The sequence below is a fragment of the Tiliqua scincoides genome, chromosome 11 (genome assembly GCF_035046505.1).
Source record: "Tiliqua scincoides isolate rTilSci1 chromosome 11, rTilSci1.hap2, whole genome shotgun sequence".
In the NCBI taxonomy this organism is placed as follows: domain Eukaryota; kingdom Metazoa; phylum Chordata; class Lepidosauria; order Squamata; family Scincidae; genus Tiliqua; species Tiliqua scincoides.
Genome location: NC_089831.1, coordinates 4,863,172 through 4,880,756, shown reverse-complemented (window position 1 = coordinate 4,880,756; position 17,585 = coordinate 4,863,172). Strand labels below are relative to the sequence as shown.

Sequence of the window (17,585 nt, the reverse complement as noted above, 5' to 3'; positions counted from 1 at the left end):
TGGGTGGAGTAAACGCACCTTTCGCTTCAAGGTGGGTTTGGTAAGAACAGGTGGGGAACTGGAGCAAGGGCTGATGGGCTCTTCCTCTTCCTCTTCTTCCTCCTCCTCCTCTTCTTCACTGCTCTCGCTGAAGTGCCTCAGCATGGTTCTGTCACCGTCGCTGTGGCGCCGGGGTATCCTCTTGCACACCTCGGAGGCCCTGCCCTTAAGGGGCTCGGAAGTCTTCAGCTGCGCCCTCCACACTTCCACACCTTCACTGTAACACCTCCTGCTGGCTAAGAGCTTCTCATTTTTGCCGTACTGCCCTGGAGGAGCAGCAGGTTTTTCCTCGTCTTTGCCGAAGTGCCCCCGGGGAGCTGGGGACTTCTCGTCACATTTGCCACATTGTCCTTGGGAAGAAGCACTCCGGTCTTCACTCTCCCCAAACCTCCCCCGGGAGGCAGCAGCCGCTGCAGCAGCTGCCGCAGCAGCCGCCTTCTCCTCGCACTCCCCGCACCGGCCTCCCCTGGCCATGGCCGACTTCTCCTCCACAAGCAGCTTTGGGTCCTTCTCAGTGAATGAATCCCGCAGTTTCTTGCTCTTCCGGCTCCAACGACCCCTCCGTGACGTCTGACTGTTTGCAGGAAGCCCAACCAAGGGAAGACTTTGCTTGTTTGGCCGTGCAGAGTTGGCTGGGGCAAGGACCTCAGGCTTTTTTTCACTCTCCAGAGGAAAATAAGGCTCTCTCTCTTTTTTCTCCCAGGGTACAGATTTTATCATCTGGATGGGAACAAAACCCCCAATATTTTTAGACAAACATTCTTCAAACCACTAAGTCCTAGAGACAAACTGATCTGAGGAAGGCCAGAGACAAATGTATTATTTATTTAAAAGGAGTGTGACCCCATAAACCTTCCATCACATTTAAGGGACCTTCAGTCACTGTAGAGCGGTACACTTAAAATGCCAGCAGATACTGTATTTAAAAGGAAAACCACCTCCAAAAAACACACAAATCTGACTGTCTACTTGTTGCTTTAAGATGTCAAAAAATCACATTGTGAACATAAACAAAAAAACTGGAAAACACAACAGAATCAAAGGAAGTCTAAAATACAAAAAACTTTCACCATCCTTCTGAGGGCTGGTTGAAACCTCTCAGGGGTTTCAATCAGTGGGCCAATGAAACCTCTCAGGGGAAGGAATTCCAGCCTCGATACCACTACCAAGAAGGCCCTGCTCCACATCCCCACCCACTACATTTCTACAGGAAGCAGGATGCAGAACAAGCAGCAAACCAAGAGGGCTTTATGTGACAAAATTAATGTGCAACTTTGAGGGAGGCCTGTCTCCCCCTCTACAGTTCTTGCCCATATCCACCTTTTTGTTCATCTCATTCTCTCCCCAGCTTTCCTTCCCCAGCCCTCACTCCCATGGGTCACTGACTCTTTTAGCAATCCTCTCCTGGTCCCCTGAGCTGCTGCTTCTCCTTATCCTCTTATCTCAAGCCCCTCCTTTGTGCCCAGAATGGCCCCAACAGTGAGTAGGGGGTGCTGCTTACATGGCATACTGCAGCACCTGGAGTACCTGCTGCTCCGCCCCCCTGTAGCAACTATGCCATTGAGTGGACATCATACCAAATTCCTTTTTTATTTCAACCACCATTTTCTTACTTCCCTATTCAAATTCTTCAACTGCATGTCTGCTTACAATACAGACACACAAATGCACACTCCCATCGTCACTGACCTCCATGTCCCTCTCCTTTGGCTGCTGAGGTTCTTCAGTTTCCCCTTCTTCAGGGTCCTCATCCTCATCCTCAGAAACCACAGAGTTTGAGACAATGACAGGAGTCCAGCGCAGGCATTCTGGATCCACAACCACCGGCCGAAGATTCACTTTCAGCTTTGCCATGTGCTCCTGGATAAGTTTCTCCCGGCGAACAATCACAAATCTGCAGACACAGAGGAGCAAGGGGAATCCTTCAGGCCACTGACACAAGTACAGAGCTGATGAGAAGCAGTCATAATATCTTTTGTGTCGTGAAGCAAACAGATCAAGACAACAACATATATACTGGAGAGGCACCAACAGCCCATTTAGTACTCAAAAATCCCCATGGGAACCCTGGCGTGAGCTCCAGGTCCCATTCCGTACAGGAACATGGCTATTCTTCCCCACTAGCCCCTTCCAACTTCCAGTCCAGAACTGCCCAAGATGAAAATGGAAGTTTAGCAGAATGCATGGTGGACAAGAAATATAAATGCATGGGGCACTCCTCGAGGTACTTGGTTCCTTCCCAGGGACACACATTCATGCAACCTCATTGGAGGTTTTCAAGTAAGAGGCTGGATGGCCACTGCATCTACTGAGCAGAGATTGTGTATGAACTTGGGGCATTTGGTGGGCTACTGTGAGACACAGGAAGCTGGATTAGATGGGCCTATCGCCTGATCCAGCGGGGCTGTTCTTAAGTTCTTAACTTCACAGTCCCCCCCAACTTTTATGTTCCAGGAAGCTGAACAGCTTCCTGGGTAAAGGACTGGGACCTCAAAGAAGACCTCTTTGAAGGCGACCTTCACATCCAAAGAAGGCCACCTACACAGCCTCCCAAGAGGATCCTGTTCCAGTCAGAGAACAATGTTTCTAGAGTAGTGGTTCCCAAACTTTTTAGAACCGGGACCCACATTTTAAAATGACGCTCCATCGGGAACCACCTAGGTTTACCAGACTTTTAAAAAGGAGATTTAGAAAGAAATATTTATTTATTTATAAGTAGTAATAATCCAAAAAAGATCCTCAAACATTTTTCTCCCTGTATTTACACACGCTTGCAAACTGCAGGAGATGAACTCTTTGCAGGATAATTAGCAGCTACAGTATCTAATTTTTGAACAGCCTCAGGGCTTGAAGCAATCAGTTATCTGATCTTTTCATCACACTGACATGACCCACCAAAAATCAGGTCAGGACTCATCAGTGAACCCCATTACACAATTTGGGAACTACTAGAGCATTCTACCACTGTAGTAAAATGGGCATTGGGACAGGCTCAGCTTAAATGAGTGCAGTGACAAAACTGCACTTGAGATGTTGCTAAAAAGGCAAATGAAATATCACCTGCTCAAGAAAGGAACGTCACCTGACAGTCAGTCAGCCATAATATTTATAACTGACAATCACCAAAAAAAATACCTCCCATTCTTTCCAGTTTCCAAGTACCCACCAGAAGCTGGCAAGAAAGCCTCTAGCCTTCTGAAGCTGCAAACATAAACATCGGCCAAGCTTAACACTCCTGAAATGCAGCAATCATCTTTCGGGAAGGAAAATTAGCTTTGCAGCCAAAGACTTTGGGGTAATGCCTGAGCAGTGTAGCTAGAAAGGGACAGCCAGCTGGACCTTTTTAATCTGCTTTAAGTATGTGCAAAACTGCAATAATTATACTTGGCATTTGGATAGTGCTTTTAAAGTGCGAAAAGCAGTTCACATGAATTAGCTTTGAGCATTATCTCTGAACTGCATATTGGAAACACTGAAGGAAGAAGTGACTTGACCAAGGCTACATGGTAAGCTCATGGCAGATGCACTATTCAAACTGGGAAAATCCTTAAGCCATTATGATACACCATCTCCCATACAAGAAACCAGTATGGCTCACTCAAACACAACAGCTTGATTGAATATGGACAGGGCTCTTGCATGTCACAATTTTGGATACAGAATTAAGCTTTCTCAGAAGTACAGCATTTGACCCGACCCCCCCCCCCCCCATCTACAAAAAAAAATTTTATGGCCCTTATGATTGTGATGATATACTTGATGATGCATGGGCCATGGCCTCAAGAAGCTGTAGGAGTAAGATGGCTAGCGCTCACGCTGTGGGGCATCGGGTGTGTGGCTCCTTTCTCCCTCCAACCAGCAACACCAGAATTCTCAAAAGTAAAAGGAAATCAGGCATGTTTGCTTAATTTTCATTATTTACACAGACGGAAGAATCCAGTTTTTCTTGGTGCAGGATTTTGATTGCCAGGACACAGAATAAAAAGAAACACACACACTTGCAGCCCTTTCTGCATACAACACTCAAGACTCAATGGTGACAGCACACAACAGCGTCTGATGTTGCAAGCACTCCAGCTTGCTTCAGTGGGGTGCTCTTGTGCCCAAGCGAACTGAACTTGGCTTGTTAGTTCAAGGAAGTCGCTGTAATCAGTAGTCTGTAAACAAGGTGCCAACCATTTCTCAAACTGCCAAACAGGAAAAGCAGCAAAGTACACTTTCCCAGGCCTTCCGTGCCTACCATTCTTCCCCACCCCCATGGCCAACCGTTGTGATGCAACCAGTTTGGGCACTCAATGGCATGTTGCATAACTGCCCTTCTTCCTCCATTTTATCCTGCTCGGTGCTTTGCTGTCTGCTGAACTAACATGAGGAGAGCTGAGCCCCAGGAAAGGCACAGGGATGTTGTCTGCAACATTCATGTCCCACCTCTACTCCAATGAGCAAAATGTTCAACATGGGTCTTGCCACTGCCTCATTTTCCCCTCACAACCACCCTGTGAGGTCAGTTAGGCCAAAAAAATGGGAGACTGACCCAAGGTCACACAATGAGCTTCACCGTTGGGGCAGGGAGTTGAACCTTTGACTAGGACTGGGGAGTCTGACACTCTAACCAAGATGATGTATGTGCTTATTAAACATCCATGAAAACACTAAAGTTCCTGACTTTAATCCAAAATCCAAATTCCGTGCCAAGAACAGGTGAATTTTGAGTCCTCATATAGATTTAAAAAATTTCTCTTATTTTGCTTCCAGCAGCCAGCAGTTTTACACGGGGTTCAGCATCCCACTCTTTGACCAATGGAGTCTAATCCAGCCACTACTTTGGCTTCTGAGATTTCACCAGGCCTGGCACACTGAATTCTGTGCCCAGTATCTGAACATGGCACGTGCACACAGCCCTCCCTTTCAACATGGACCCTGCTGTTTCTGGGCCTCCCAACCACTTGCCAGGGCTTGAAAGGGTTGCTGTACTCACTGATCGTTGCGGAAATCAAGCATCCGCAAGTGGTGCAGAGTCGAAGTGATATCTTGGGGGCAGATGCCCGTCAGCTTGCTGAGCTTTTTGATGCTGATCTGCTTGTCATTTTGGTGATAAAGGCACTCCAAGATTACACTTTTCCAATAAGCCATGTAAGAGAGACGACCCAAATCAGATAGCGGTTTCTCTGGCGATCCTGCTTGGCCTTCACGTTTCGATAAGAGATAACCTGAGAGAAAGCAGAGACCAATGAAGACGGCACCATCAGATAAACCATGTCCTATTCTCAGGCAATGCTACAGAAACATCTGCCCTACAGATGAGGGAGAAGATCAAAGCAGGGGAGTCAGGTTGGAACTGAAGGTCTATGGCACTGTCACCACAAGGGCTATGTCGGAGCTATATATATAGCACAATGGGCTATATCGGCTCCTTCCCTGGACCTCATTGGCATTTTCTCCCCTTCCATACAGGTCGTAAAGAGAAACAAGACTGTTACATGGGCTGGCTGCGTTCTGAACTTTTTTCGACAGACACGCATTTAGAACTCTTCAATAGCAGGGACACCCTCCTATCAAGAATCTTTGTTGGTGAAAAGGGAAAGGAAGCGACCTTCCAATCATCAGAAAATGTTTTAGCACAGCTCTGAGTGGCCAGGCAGGGAAACCAAAGGCCCTGAGGACACACCCAAAGGGATGACAGTATCTGACTTTTGCTAGCGATAAGGCAGTGCCACTAGGTGGCAGTCTGTAAGAGAGGATGCATAGTAACTCTCCTAGCATTAGTAAGAGAAGTATTTCAAGAACTACATTAAATGATGGGATTTGAATTCTTTGGTGACCACATAATCAATAGCACTTCTGGGGAACTGAAGGAGCTATATAAAGTGCACATACTAATGGAGAAAACATTTTACCCAACTAGCAAATTGTTAGCAAGGCTGGCCCAAATGGCCATTTTGCAGGACTAAAATGGTCAATTTTGTAGAGTTACATCAAATAATTGGTGCCCCTCTTGCCTGTGTGGGCTAGGAATTCCTCATTAGTTTATAGATCTGCCTTGCCCACCCTCTTCAAGTCAACACAAGACTGCTTAGAAACCTGAATCTCATCTGCTTTTTATCTCTGAGATAGAGACAGTTTGTTTCGACTAACCACACAGTCACTTTCACACGTATGACATGACAGTACTTCCCACAAATCAAAGAACTCTCTGCTCATATTCAAACAAGAGACACAGAATGTACAGTTTCATTCTACCTTGCCAGAGCTAGAATCCACCTGTGAACTCCAAGCTGTATCAAAGACATCATGTGCATGTTTTTCATACATCACCACCACCATGACTATTGCTACACCCAGATCTGTCCCATTCTCTGTCTCTTCTTCTCCACCCCTGCTCACCTCATCTTCATCCCAACACCACTGGTACGGCCTGCTTTATGTGAGGAAGTGATCAGGCTGCAGTAAGAACCAAAACTCTGGAAATTTGGTCACAACTTCTTCCATGGTGAGTGGGCTGGTGCCCTCCGGCAAGAGTGGTGAGCCAAGTGCGCTTTGGTTACACATCAGCGGAGGCACCCTGGATGTTTATGCTGAGCGTGCTCAATTCCTCCTGCACTTTCCTCTGCTACTCAAGGACAGTGAAAAGTGGGGAGGGGTTTACTGTATTCATACTTGACCAATGCACCTGAGATGCCTCGCTTGAGCGCAGCACAGCCCCACATTTCCCTCCCAGCTCCAGAGGGATTGGCTGCACTTGGCAGAGATATCCAGCTCAGCCAAGCACAGCCCAAGCCCTGCCATTTCTTCTTCTGCTTGCCCAGCCACAATTGGCAGCCACCTTTCCACCCTCACTCCCTGTGCTTCCCTCTCCTGTTCTGGAGTTATGATGCTTGGCCGAAGTACTTTGGACATCTGGGCTGAACACAGCAACTCCTTTCTCCCACACCATATTGCAAGAGGGAAAACGAGGCTGCCTTGGAGGCAATCACAATGAGTAAGTCAACCAATGTTTGTAGAATGCTGCCCACCAGTTAGAGCCCAAGGGTTCCATCTTGCTGCTCAGGATGAGACATAGGGCACCAGGACATATAAGATATAGAAATGAAAACCAGCCTTGTCTACAGGAAGTTGCTGTCAGTTACAAAACACCCGTGTAGTCAGTGTCTTACCCAACTGCAGGCACGTATCAGGGTGATGCGCCAGCGGCTGCTTCCTATAGTTTTCAAGGCAATGCCAACTGAAGTATATTACAGCAGTCAAACCTTGAAGGCATGACCCAGTATACAATGAAGATAAGGGGTGGGAGGTAGCAGACTTCCAGCCATTATTGCAACTTGACTTTCTAGGTAGGTGTGCAGGTAGTTCAAGGTTGCAGCCCACACTGACAAAGGATGACCAGACTTTGGAACTGGGCACCAGCAACAAGACCTTCAGGTCACGTGCCCATTATTCATCATCATCTCCAGTTTTTTAAAATTCTGTTTCGATCAGCTCCCTCCATTCCGGGCTTACAAAGTCAGTTATCCCAAGACAAAACACAGCCAGCATAAGAGACCCTTGTGAGTCAAAGACAGTTTTCCTAGCCTCAACTCACACTTCAGCCTCTACTATCTAACACTGAGGCAAATCAAAGGACCACCCTCTCAAGACGAGTGATGGAAATTAATTATTCAAAGATCACTGAAGAAAGGGTGCTTATGCCGGAAATTCAGCACAGATACACTCTGTTCGCTCCCAACAATTAGCATCCCTTTAAGGTTAAACATGAAGCCAGTTCATTGTCAGACAGGAAGCTGTCCAATTAAGAATGCACCTTAGTTTAATTGAGATGACAGCCTCGATTGAACAAGGGGTTGTCATCTCAATTATAAACGAAGGTGAATCCTCCTCATTTAAAAGTTGAAAGAGTCGGGTGAACAGGTGGCTGACTGGGCCTTGGAACTTACTGTTCACTCCCCACCACCACCACCACCACACCAGCATACCCGTTGTTTCTCTTTTTATAATTATGAAGTCTTACAGATGAGGGATATGTTCTTCTTGGCACAACTAGGAATAAGGTGGGAAGCATGCTGAACCGCAGGCACAGGTGTCCCCTGAGCAGGTGCGATGGGGACAAGGAAGAACACGCATGCATGCAGGGTGACAAAATAAGTTCTTCAACAGAAGGAATAGGGCAGTGGTTACCAAACTGTGCACCAGGGCAAACTCACAGAGGTGCCACACAATGTACCTGGTGGCCTCTTCTTACAGGCTATCCTGGGAGCCACCATCTTGAATTGCAGAGATGGCGGCACCCAGGAGAGCTGGGTGATGGTGCTGCCGCAACAGGGCACCATGGTCAAAGGATGTTACATTCTGAAACTGCAGAGAAGGGAGGGGGGAAGCTGTCTTTTGGAATTCCAAATGGAAGCAGATTCAGGATCAGACCAGCATGACTAAGACACATCATCATTCAGCCTCAAAGTTGGTTTTATTTGTTTATTTTTGATAACTAGCCACATCAGGGCGCAGATGGAACTGTGGCCAGGGTAAAAAAAGAAATCCCACCTCCCCATGGTCCCAATCCAGGTCAGGAGCCCACACAAAGAAAACCAACAGGTGTGCAGAGGCCAAACAGTATAATCCAAGTCACATTTAGTCTGGCCCTGAACAATTCCTCTGAAGTCGACTATATAACTGGACCCACTGCTATGGGAAGTCGTTTTTGGGTCATAGACGATCTTGGGACACAGCCAGAGACAAGGCAGAAAATGGAGAAGCTGCTTACTGAAATCGATGAGGAACCTGCCGTAGCCCTTGCGCTGGTACTGAGGAAGAATCATTATGCAGGAAACGTTGTATTTCTGCTGGCAGTGCTTCTCCTGGTAAGAGAGAGGGAGAGAGCGCAAAGACTTTAAAAGCGAGGGATTAGCGAGATGGAAAAGAGGTTCTTCTGGACAAGTAATTAATTCAGAGAGAATATGCTAGGAAGAGAGACAGTTACAGCCCCAAAGGGGAAATCGTGTGCATCAGCCTCAAAACAGGTCCCTGATGAAAGACTACAGAACAGTATCAAGTCACGGCTGTTACCACTAACAAAACGCCTGCCAGAAAAGGGGGAAGGATCAAGAGAGAGAGAACTCTCCTGGAGTAACTGCCTCAAACAGCGCCAACCACTCTCCATCAGACTCTAATGTCTCATTCCCCACTTGTGACTGGCAGCAGCCTTACAGGGTCTCAATCGCAGAGGGGCTTCCCCAGCTCTGCTGTCTGTGGGACTTTTAACTGAAGAAACCAGAGACTTGAACCAAGGATCCTTTGCATGCAGAACTTGTGTGCTGCCCACTGAATGATGGCTCCTCCCCTTAGAGCTGCTCTTTCAGAGCCTTGGCCTTAAAGCGGTACACGCATCCTGCTAAACAAAAACAGTTGTCCAAGGAAGGCATTCCAAACACAAACATCAATATTCAGCCCATGTGTGCCACAGGGGATGGCAGCCCACTGTCTATGGCTGCACAAGCCTCCTTTATTGGAAGTTTGCTTACCAAGTAAAACAGCCTCTATGTTTCTCGTGGAGAGAAAGGGGGGAACGACGAGCAAGAAAGTAAAGATGGTACTTTCAAACCTTACGACCGGCCCCCGCAGGAGGAACACTGAAGCTGTGCTCAGCCCCAATCGTTCCTTTTTCCACACTGCAAACAAAAGCTCTGAAATGAGATCAGCATCTGATTTGAGACGCGAGCTCGGTGGAGGTAACAATTAATGTTTACTTCACCAACTAGCTCCACTCCATGCCACCCAAGGGACTAGGAAGTCATTTAAAACCCTCTCCCCTCAGAGCCGCCAAGCTGGAATTCAGGCTCCTTGGAGGATACACTCTGTTCAACGGCAGAAAGAAGAAAAACTGGCCTCATTAACTGCTTCAGTTCCCTACACTCTGCCAACACAGAATTTTAAAAGGCTGTTCAGCACACGGAAAAGTCTACCAGTTGCATTAGAGGTGTGCATGGAAACGTTTTTGCTTAAGCCCTGTAGTTATGCATGAATTATTTTAGATCCTCTTAAAGTCTGCCTTTCAGTTCACTGCCATTTTTCTATCATCAGATTTACAACTCAATCCTGACTGGATTAACTGGGGTGCAAGTCATAGTGATTTTGAAAGGTGCTTCTTAGGTCTATGGCCTTAAAATATTAAGGGTGATCATGAACAGCCTTGGCAGAAAAGAGGAAACTTCAACAACCTTCTGGTTTATACAAGGTCTATAGGCTTAGCCAGGGGTTTGTGTGTCACAATTCCACAGAAAAAGTGTCGACTCTGAATGTGACTGGGACACGACATCTTCACTCTGAGAGGGTGAGAGCTACTGCCAATCAGAGCAGGCAATACTTGGCTAAATGGGCCAGTGGTCTGATTCAGTAGAAGCAAACGTCACAAATTTACGTACGCTGAGTAGAGAACTCAGTTTAAAATCCCAGTTTACTTTTCCCTCTTAGTTTTTAAAAACGATGTTTCTAGTGCTCAGGATTAGAAATAAGTGCCTTGGAAGCATTTGGGGAAATGTCTGCTAAAATGTAAGAGAAAGACAGACAACTGGTGCAAAGTAGCACTGAAGAGACCTGCAAATCAGGACATTTTTCTTGGTTTTTACTTAAAGCAGTCACCCAGGTTGCGGTTTCTCATGGGTAAGCGGCATCTTAATCCTTTCCTTTCTGGTCATTTTCTACCTCTAAACCAGCCCCTCCAAGTTGCTTTTAAACCTTGTGGAGAAGAAGAAACTGGATCAGCGTTACATATGACCAGTAACCAATATAAAGGAATAGCCTTGACTTCTCTGGTTTGAATCTCGCCTCTACCACCAACACACTAGGCGTTTGTTGTTAAGCAAGTCATTCCCTCTTAGTATGGAAATAATACTGAACATTACAAGGCTGCTGTACTAACATCAAGATAATACATGTCAAGAGCTTTGCACATTCAAAAAGATGAATAATGTTAAATATTAGCAACAGCCATCAGAAGCAGGGTGTACCTTACAAATCCACTGCGCTGCTGCCCATGACCAGCAGAATCAAAACAGAATTACGCAAAATAAGGAAAAAATACAAATGTGTCATTTCCATAATTTATACAGAGCACAGAACTCAGTTTTTTTCATTCCACTGTGCAAAATTTCGGTTATTTTGGTGCAGGTTTTTTTGTTTTATTTAAAGCACAGACTTCACACAATCATGACCACAGTAACTCTGGCTAAAAGGAAGAGGTCCAGAAAGCAGTACTGACCAAGACAGCAGCATCTCCCTATAAGGCTGAAACCCAAGTTGGGATGATCTCTGTACACTCACCTTGGAGAAGTAGCCAACCAGGTGGCAGCCCTTGACATCGTTTTGCGTCAGCACGTAGAAGAGAAACGGCTCCACGTCATAATAGAGTGTCTTGTGGTCCAGGAAAAGTTTTGCCAATAGACACAAGTTCTGGCAGTAAATGGTGCTGACGTTGCCATCCACCTTTGTGTGAGAGAGAACAGATTTAAGTCACTGTTAAGAGCACAATTTCTTGCAGATAGCCACACAGAAATCTGCTTAAGCCCAGGAGGATTAGGCCAAACAATGAAGACAAAAGCCATCTAATGGCCTGGAGCTGAGAGAATTAACTAATGGAGAAGGGGTCACTTTGATGCTCACTCCCCTATAAGATGCTCCTAAGCCCATCATCTGTTTCTGAATAGATATTTGTACAGCGAAGATGCACAAGACACGTGTGACCTTCCTTGTGACCTGTCTTGAGGCCCATCCTTATTGAAGGGACTTGGGCACTAACGGTACATGCAAAATTGTATGCAACAGAGTTCTGGAATATGCATTTAAGAGACCCACACCACTTTAGGAAGGTCAGAAGGAGAGGGGGACTTTATAGCTAGGGTGCTTAACTTTCCCCAACTCACAACTTCTCCAGTCCCCATCACTGCTACCCCACCTCCTACACTTATAGGGCTTGAAACACAAAATTCCACTCAAATTTCCTAGAGATGCCTTGAGCAGTGATTCTCAAACCTTTTGGTCTCCTGAACCCTTTACACTCCTGACAATGGTTGTGGGGCTCTGAAAAGCACGCACTGAGAAACAATGCCCCAATTGCGATCCTGGCCCCTGCGCCACTCAGGGTCAGGATCACAAAATGCCACCTCCCAGGCCTAAAAATGTCACTTAGAAGTGACTTTTTCAGCCTTCTGTGGGTCAGAGAGACCACGTGTGGCCTTCTTGGCCCTCAAAAGGCCTTCTAAGAGAGGAAACTGGGTGGGGGGAAGGATCGTGACAGTGCACCCCCCCTCCAGTGACATCCCAGGGTACTTGCCCCCCCAACCTCCCTCCAGGTACACTAGTGCAACACCTTACAGCAGTAATTTTCAACCTTTTTCTTCTCAGTGCGCACTAACAGGCACTAAAATTTTCAGGGCACACCACCGGGTTTTTAACAATTGACAAGGCACGTTGCGCTGCTGGCAGGGGGATCACATCTCCAATGGCCCTACTAATAAATTACCCTGCCCAAAACTCCCACGGCACAACTGCTGGACTATTTGTGGCAAACCCATGTGCCGCAGCATACCAGTTGAAAATCGCTGTCCTACAGCATCTCTATAGCCATTTCTCATTTACGTCAAGAAAGCCTGTCCGGGGAAGCTTACAAGATTGAGTCCCATATCTTTAGTTCTGCAAGGGTAAGAGCTTGCCTGAACAGGAGGAGCTAATAATCTCTGCAGCTTACCTCAAAGACTGAAACACTGCTCTTCCTGTAGATCTCATTGGCTGGGGGATGGAACCAACCACACTTCTTCATGTGCTGCTGGAGGATAGTTCTGCTTTTCATATACTTGAGACAGAATTCACAAATGTACAGCTTAGGCAGCCTGCACAAAAAAGAGCATGTTTGGGAGTTCAACAAACGTCTCCGGTGCAGAAGAACAGACTGCACGATTTATATAGGAAAATCAAATTAGTCCATGACTGCAGTTCTCACCACCACGGCAGTCACAAGAGCAAAATGATCTACCACATTGCAGCTGGGCAGACAGGAAGCAGTGGCCAAAGAACAGGTTAAGCCAGGGAGTTGGATCGACTCATTCTGGGGGAGCCCGTTACTGAGACAGGGCAGCCTCTTCAGATTACCTCCAGCCTATAACACTGCCATGGGTGCCCATCACTGGGTAAGAAACTGCGTAACTTTGGACACAGATAGCAATAAGTAGGATTCCAGCTCCAGCTAGAAGCTGAACTTGCAGGTCCCTCTGCAGTCTTGCTTTGCTTTCTTTAATGCCACTGGCAGTTATGTATTTAGCAGTTACCCATTCCAGTTTCAAGACATATGTAGAGAGAAAGATAAATTCCAACTATTCTTCTGACTATTGCCAACCTTAAGTATGGTGGATGACACAGCAACACACAACATTATTTCATAAACCAAGGATTTCAGCACAAGTTGGCACTGCCACCAACCTCAGTTCCGATTAGTTGCACTCGCCTCTTCAAGAATTGCTACATACAGTCAGGAACCAATCCCAGAGTTTTGGTTTTAAGCAGAGCTGCAACTATTCTGCATGTTCGGGGGGGGGGGACCCAGCAATGGACGGCTGTGCTTGTTTGGGGTTGGTTTTGAAAAAGCAAGTTTCTAGCTCTCGTGGTGGCAGAGGAAATGTTTGGTTATGTAAACAATGCCTTTTGAAAGGTCAAAGGCAGAGGCTGGGCAGGGTGTCAAAGTCCTGCTGCTATTTTCTGCACACAGCAGCCACTTCACTCAGGTTTCCGTGCTCTTTACTCCTATTTCATCGTCCTCGCTAAAAACACTCAAAATTCATTGGAAACCTCCAGCCTGGAAACAGACCAATGCAAAGTAAGCAAAGGAACAAATTTACTCACTCTGCATAATTTTATCCTGGTAACACATTTGCTTTCTGCAGAGGACACGCAGTCCCAATTTCAAAGGAAGGGCAGACATAACTAGACTCTGCTGGCAAGTCAGTCTCTCTCTCTCTCTCTCTCACTCACACACACACACACACACACCCCAAACAAATGAGAAACAATTCTTTATTCTGCTTCTCTCTGAAATGAACAGGTGCAGTGGGCACTGAGAACCATGTGGTGCTCCTGTTCAAACAAAGTCCTGGGGTAGAGAGGATGAGCATGGAGCTCCCATAAGTAGGTAGACAAGCAGCCGCCCTCCCCCCTATGACTAAGGAGGGGGAACATAGGCACCCCCACCTCCCTTTCCTTTGACTTACTGGTGTATCGTGTACAGATTGCCTCCCTCCTCCATACCACTTCTCTTTGCTTGGTGGGACTGAGTAGGGGAAGAGGTGGGAAACCTCTGGTGGGTTGGCAGCAGTGGCATTTGCTGGTCAGATCTGCAAGCATGTGAGGGTAGGACAGCACAAAACTGAAGGAGGGGCAAACTGAGGAGATCATCATGCGTGCACCCTGAACTTTAATAGCCTCCAGGGCAGACAAGAAGCATGTGGAACTGCCAGCCAGCAGCTAATTGATGATTGTATGCCACAAACCTAGCACTGGGCCCCATTAGGAGTGGGTCCCAATTTGGTGAAATCATATTAAAGCATGCCATGGGTGCAGGACCATATATTTCTCGTACTTTTGTCTGTTTGGTATCTTTGGCGACTCAAACAGGGAGAATAGTTGTTGTCGGGTGTTGGTTAATGCTGGCGTGTCACCCAAAATATCATGGCACAACACCTCTGACACGCATGTCACAGGTTCGCCATCTCTGAGCTAGACCCTTGGCTGCATGACACAAAGTACAGAAGAGAGAGGATGTGGCGCTCATACCTGGAATACTCTTGCGGGTATGGAGAGGAGTACCAGGTGTGGATTTCATACTTCCCAAATTCAATAACTGACGGACAGCGGACTTGTGGATCAGAGGCTCCCGTCACTCCTACTTTCTGTAAAAGAAAGGGGCATTCCTCAACGTTAAAACATGCTACTTAACAGATTCAAGAGCCCAACAAAGAAGCAGCAGCTTCATTTCAGCCAAGGTTTCCCCTCTGCAGAGAAGCAAGAGGATTAGAAAGCCAGGTGCGCTCGGAGAACAGTAATCCCAATAAGTCACCTTCAATCACTTGCTAAAGGCAATAATTCCTAAAGCTGGTGCCTGACTTTTAACAATGATCTTAAACAATATGATGTCTTCTTCACAGAACTGCATAAATAGCTGCCCTCTGAAAATTATAGAAGGCACAAGTGTATATACCCAAGCGCGTCCACGACAGATGGCAACTCCTACTGTGACCAAAATCCATTTAGCAGCGACCAATGGTTTTGAATGCTCAAGTCACCGTCACCAAGAGGCAAAGAGGTTCTTATTTTGCTTTTTTAAAAATCAAAAGCAGAGTTAATACCACCACCAACTCATACAGACAGCAACATTCTTATGTCTCTGTTTCTTATACAGAAAGAAACAGCACTCCTCTGGGGGCATATCCATTTTTAACACTGGACTGTTGAATCAACACCAAAAAGGAAAACACAAACAAACCCAACTCCTTCAGAAATAAATGGATAGTTAAAAGAATTCTATTCTTTTGCTGCAGAAAGAAACTGCAGTTAAGAAAAGGGGACAGCTGAAGTTGGGAGTCCTCAGACTCCCCAGCTTGTACATAACTCTGACTTTCACTGTTTCCTTTCATACATGACCTTGGAGAAGGCGTTTCCTTTTTGTTTTATTTCCTCCACCCCTTCCCCAGTCTCTTCTCTGTCCCCTGCATTCCCCTTTAGATAGTCTACAAAGAATTAATTATGACTAACTTTCTCAGCATACAACCCAGGAAGTTTTCAAAGCAGTGGCATTTTTTAAAACTAGCCCTTTAAAACTAGCCTAATGTCCCAGTTTTTAAAACTAGCCCTTTTTTAAAACTAAATTTTTAAAACCTTTTAAAACTAGCCCTTTAAAACTAGCCCTAATGTCCCAGTTTGTGTTCACACTGAGCTTCTGGTATGGTGCTGAGTGTCAGAAGTGTTATCTATTTTGAGGAGTTTGCAGAAGCCTAGAGCTAAAAGTATTTGAGCGGATACTGGAGGACCCAGTTCTCACCTTCCCCCTCCCCTCACCCATGCCCACGTATCCATCTGATCCACTGACCGGAGAGTCAGTGCAGATGGTTTCTCAGTATGGACCAATTAGTTCAGCTTAGGCAGGACAAAAACTCCTGGCCGAAGCCATTTCTCGAGTGCCTTTTGTCTCTGTTTTCCCTTTTGCTATTCCAGGAGCTGTCAGGGAGCCTCCCAATGCTTAGATACCGGAAGAAAGGTGTTGGGTTTCCCAGTGGTGAGTCAACCACAGGCTCACTTCAGACACAATGCCATGCTATGGTTTGGTACAACAAGGACGAGCTCTAAGTATAAGAGCCAGGATGGTACATTGATTCTGGTGTTTGATTCAGACCTGAAAGATCCAGGTTCAAATTCTCACTTAGTCATGAAGCTTGCTGTGTGACCTTGGGTCAGTCACTGGCTGCATACATTTTTCAGTTAGCAGTGACAGTAGCACTGGTGACATGGATGTCAATCTCCTCCCAGCACACTACGGTCACGTACATTTTTTAACTTCTAGCACACTTGCCATGCTTGCAACTTTTCTTTCAAGTTCAAAGGTATTGAACATGGCAAACTCCATGCATGCAAGTTTGACACCATTGCACTCTGATGTAAGCCTGACGTTTGTTAATCAAGCTAGAAGCATGCTAGAGGCATGCTACTGACATCACTTCTTGCTAGTTTCTAGCTGAAAAAAAATATGCAGTCTTAATCTCTCAGGCTCACCTACCTCACAGGGTTGTTGCAAGAGCAATAAGAGGGAAGGAATCATGTACACCACCCTGAGCTCCTTGGAGGATAGGCGGCATAAAAACGTGAAGAATAAATAATAGGTTTCTTCCTGGCATTCATCAATTCAGCAAGTTACTTTCCTCTTTAGCACAAGCCACTACTTGTAATTACAGAGATACAGACAAGCTGTGGTTTGTGTTTGCCCTCCAAGCCAGGACCTTCAATTCACCTTCAAACTATAGCTTGCACACCTGGCTTGGAGGGCAAGGGTGGACTGTAGCCTGCCAACTTGGGTGCAATTGCAAATTACGATTTGCACAAAGTAGAACTCACTCAATGCACTGAAGAGTATGAGGGAAGAAGGGGAAGAGGAGCACAAGGCTCATCCATGAAACATATGAACCAGCCCTCTAACATTTAAGAATACGCACGGGGTCCCCCAATCACTACTTTGAAAGTAACCATGCCCTTGGCTCAATACCTCAAAAAGGACAATGGAGAATGGGAAGAAGGCGTAAAAGAAGGCTACCAAAATGATCAAATGACTACAACACCTTTACAAAGACAGACTACAGCGGTTGGAGTTTTTTCACTTGCATAAAGCAGCAATGGGGATATGACTGAGACATAAAATTATGCAAAGTGTGGAAGAGAGAACAATGTTGTCAGAGGGGACCCACAAGGTCATCTACTACAACAGCAGTCTAGTCTAACAGCAGAATCGGAGGCATCCAATGAAA

The 17,585-nt window shown here is 46.2% G+C and overlaps 1 protein-coding gene across 1 annotated transcript in view; it reads right to left on the bottom strand.

The window, feature by feature from the left end:
• The window catches only part of KAT6A (lysine acetyltransferase 6A), a 75,196-nt gene that overhangs the window by 11,235 nt on the left and 46,376 nt on the right, over window positions 1-17,585 (bottom strand). The window contains exons 9-15 of the mRNA XM_066639320.1: window positions 14,848-14,963; window positions 12,773-12,914; window positions 11,350-11,511; window positions 8,795-8,888; window positions 5,018-5,249; window positions 1,729-1,933; window positions 19-759 (exon numbers count right to left, since the gene is read on the bottom strand). Of these exons, the coding sequence (XP_066495417.1) occupies window positions 19-759; window positions 1,729-1,933; window positions 5,018-5,249; window positions 8,795-8,888; window positions 11,350-11,511; window positions 12,773-12,914; window positions 14,848-14,963 (1,692 nt within the window). The remainder of the gene's footprint in view (window positions 1-18; window positions 760-1,728; window positions 1,934-5,017; window positions 5,250-8,794; window positions 8,889-11,349; window positions 11,512-12,772; window positions 12,915-14,847; window positions 14,964-17,585) is intronic.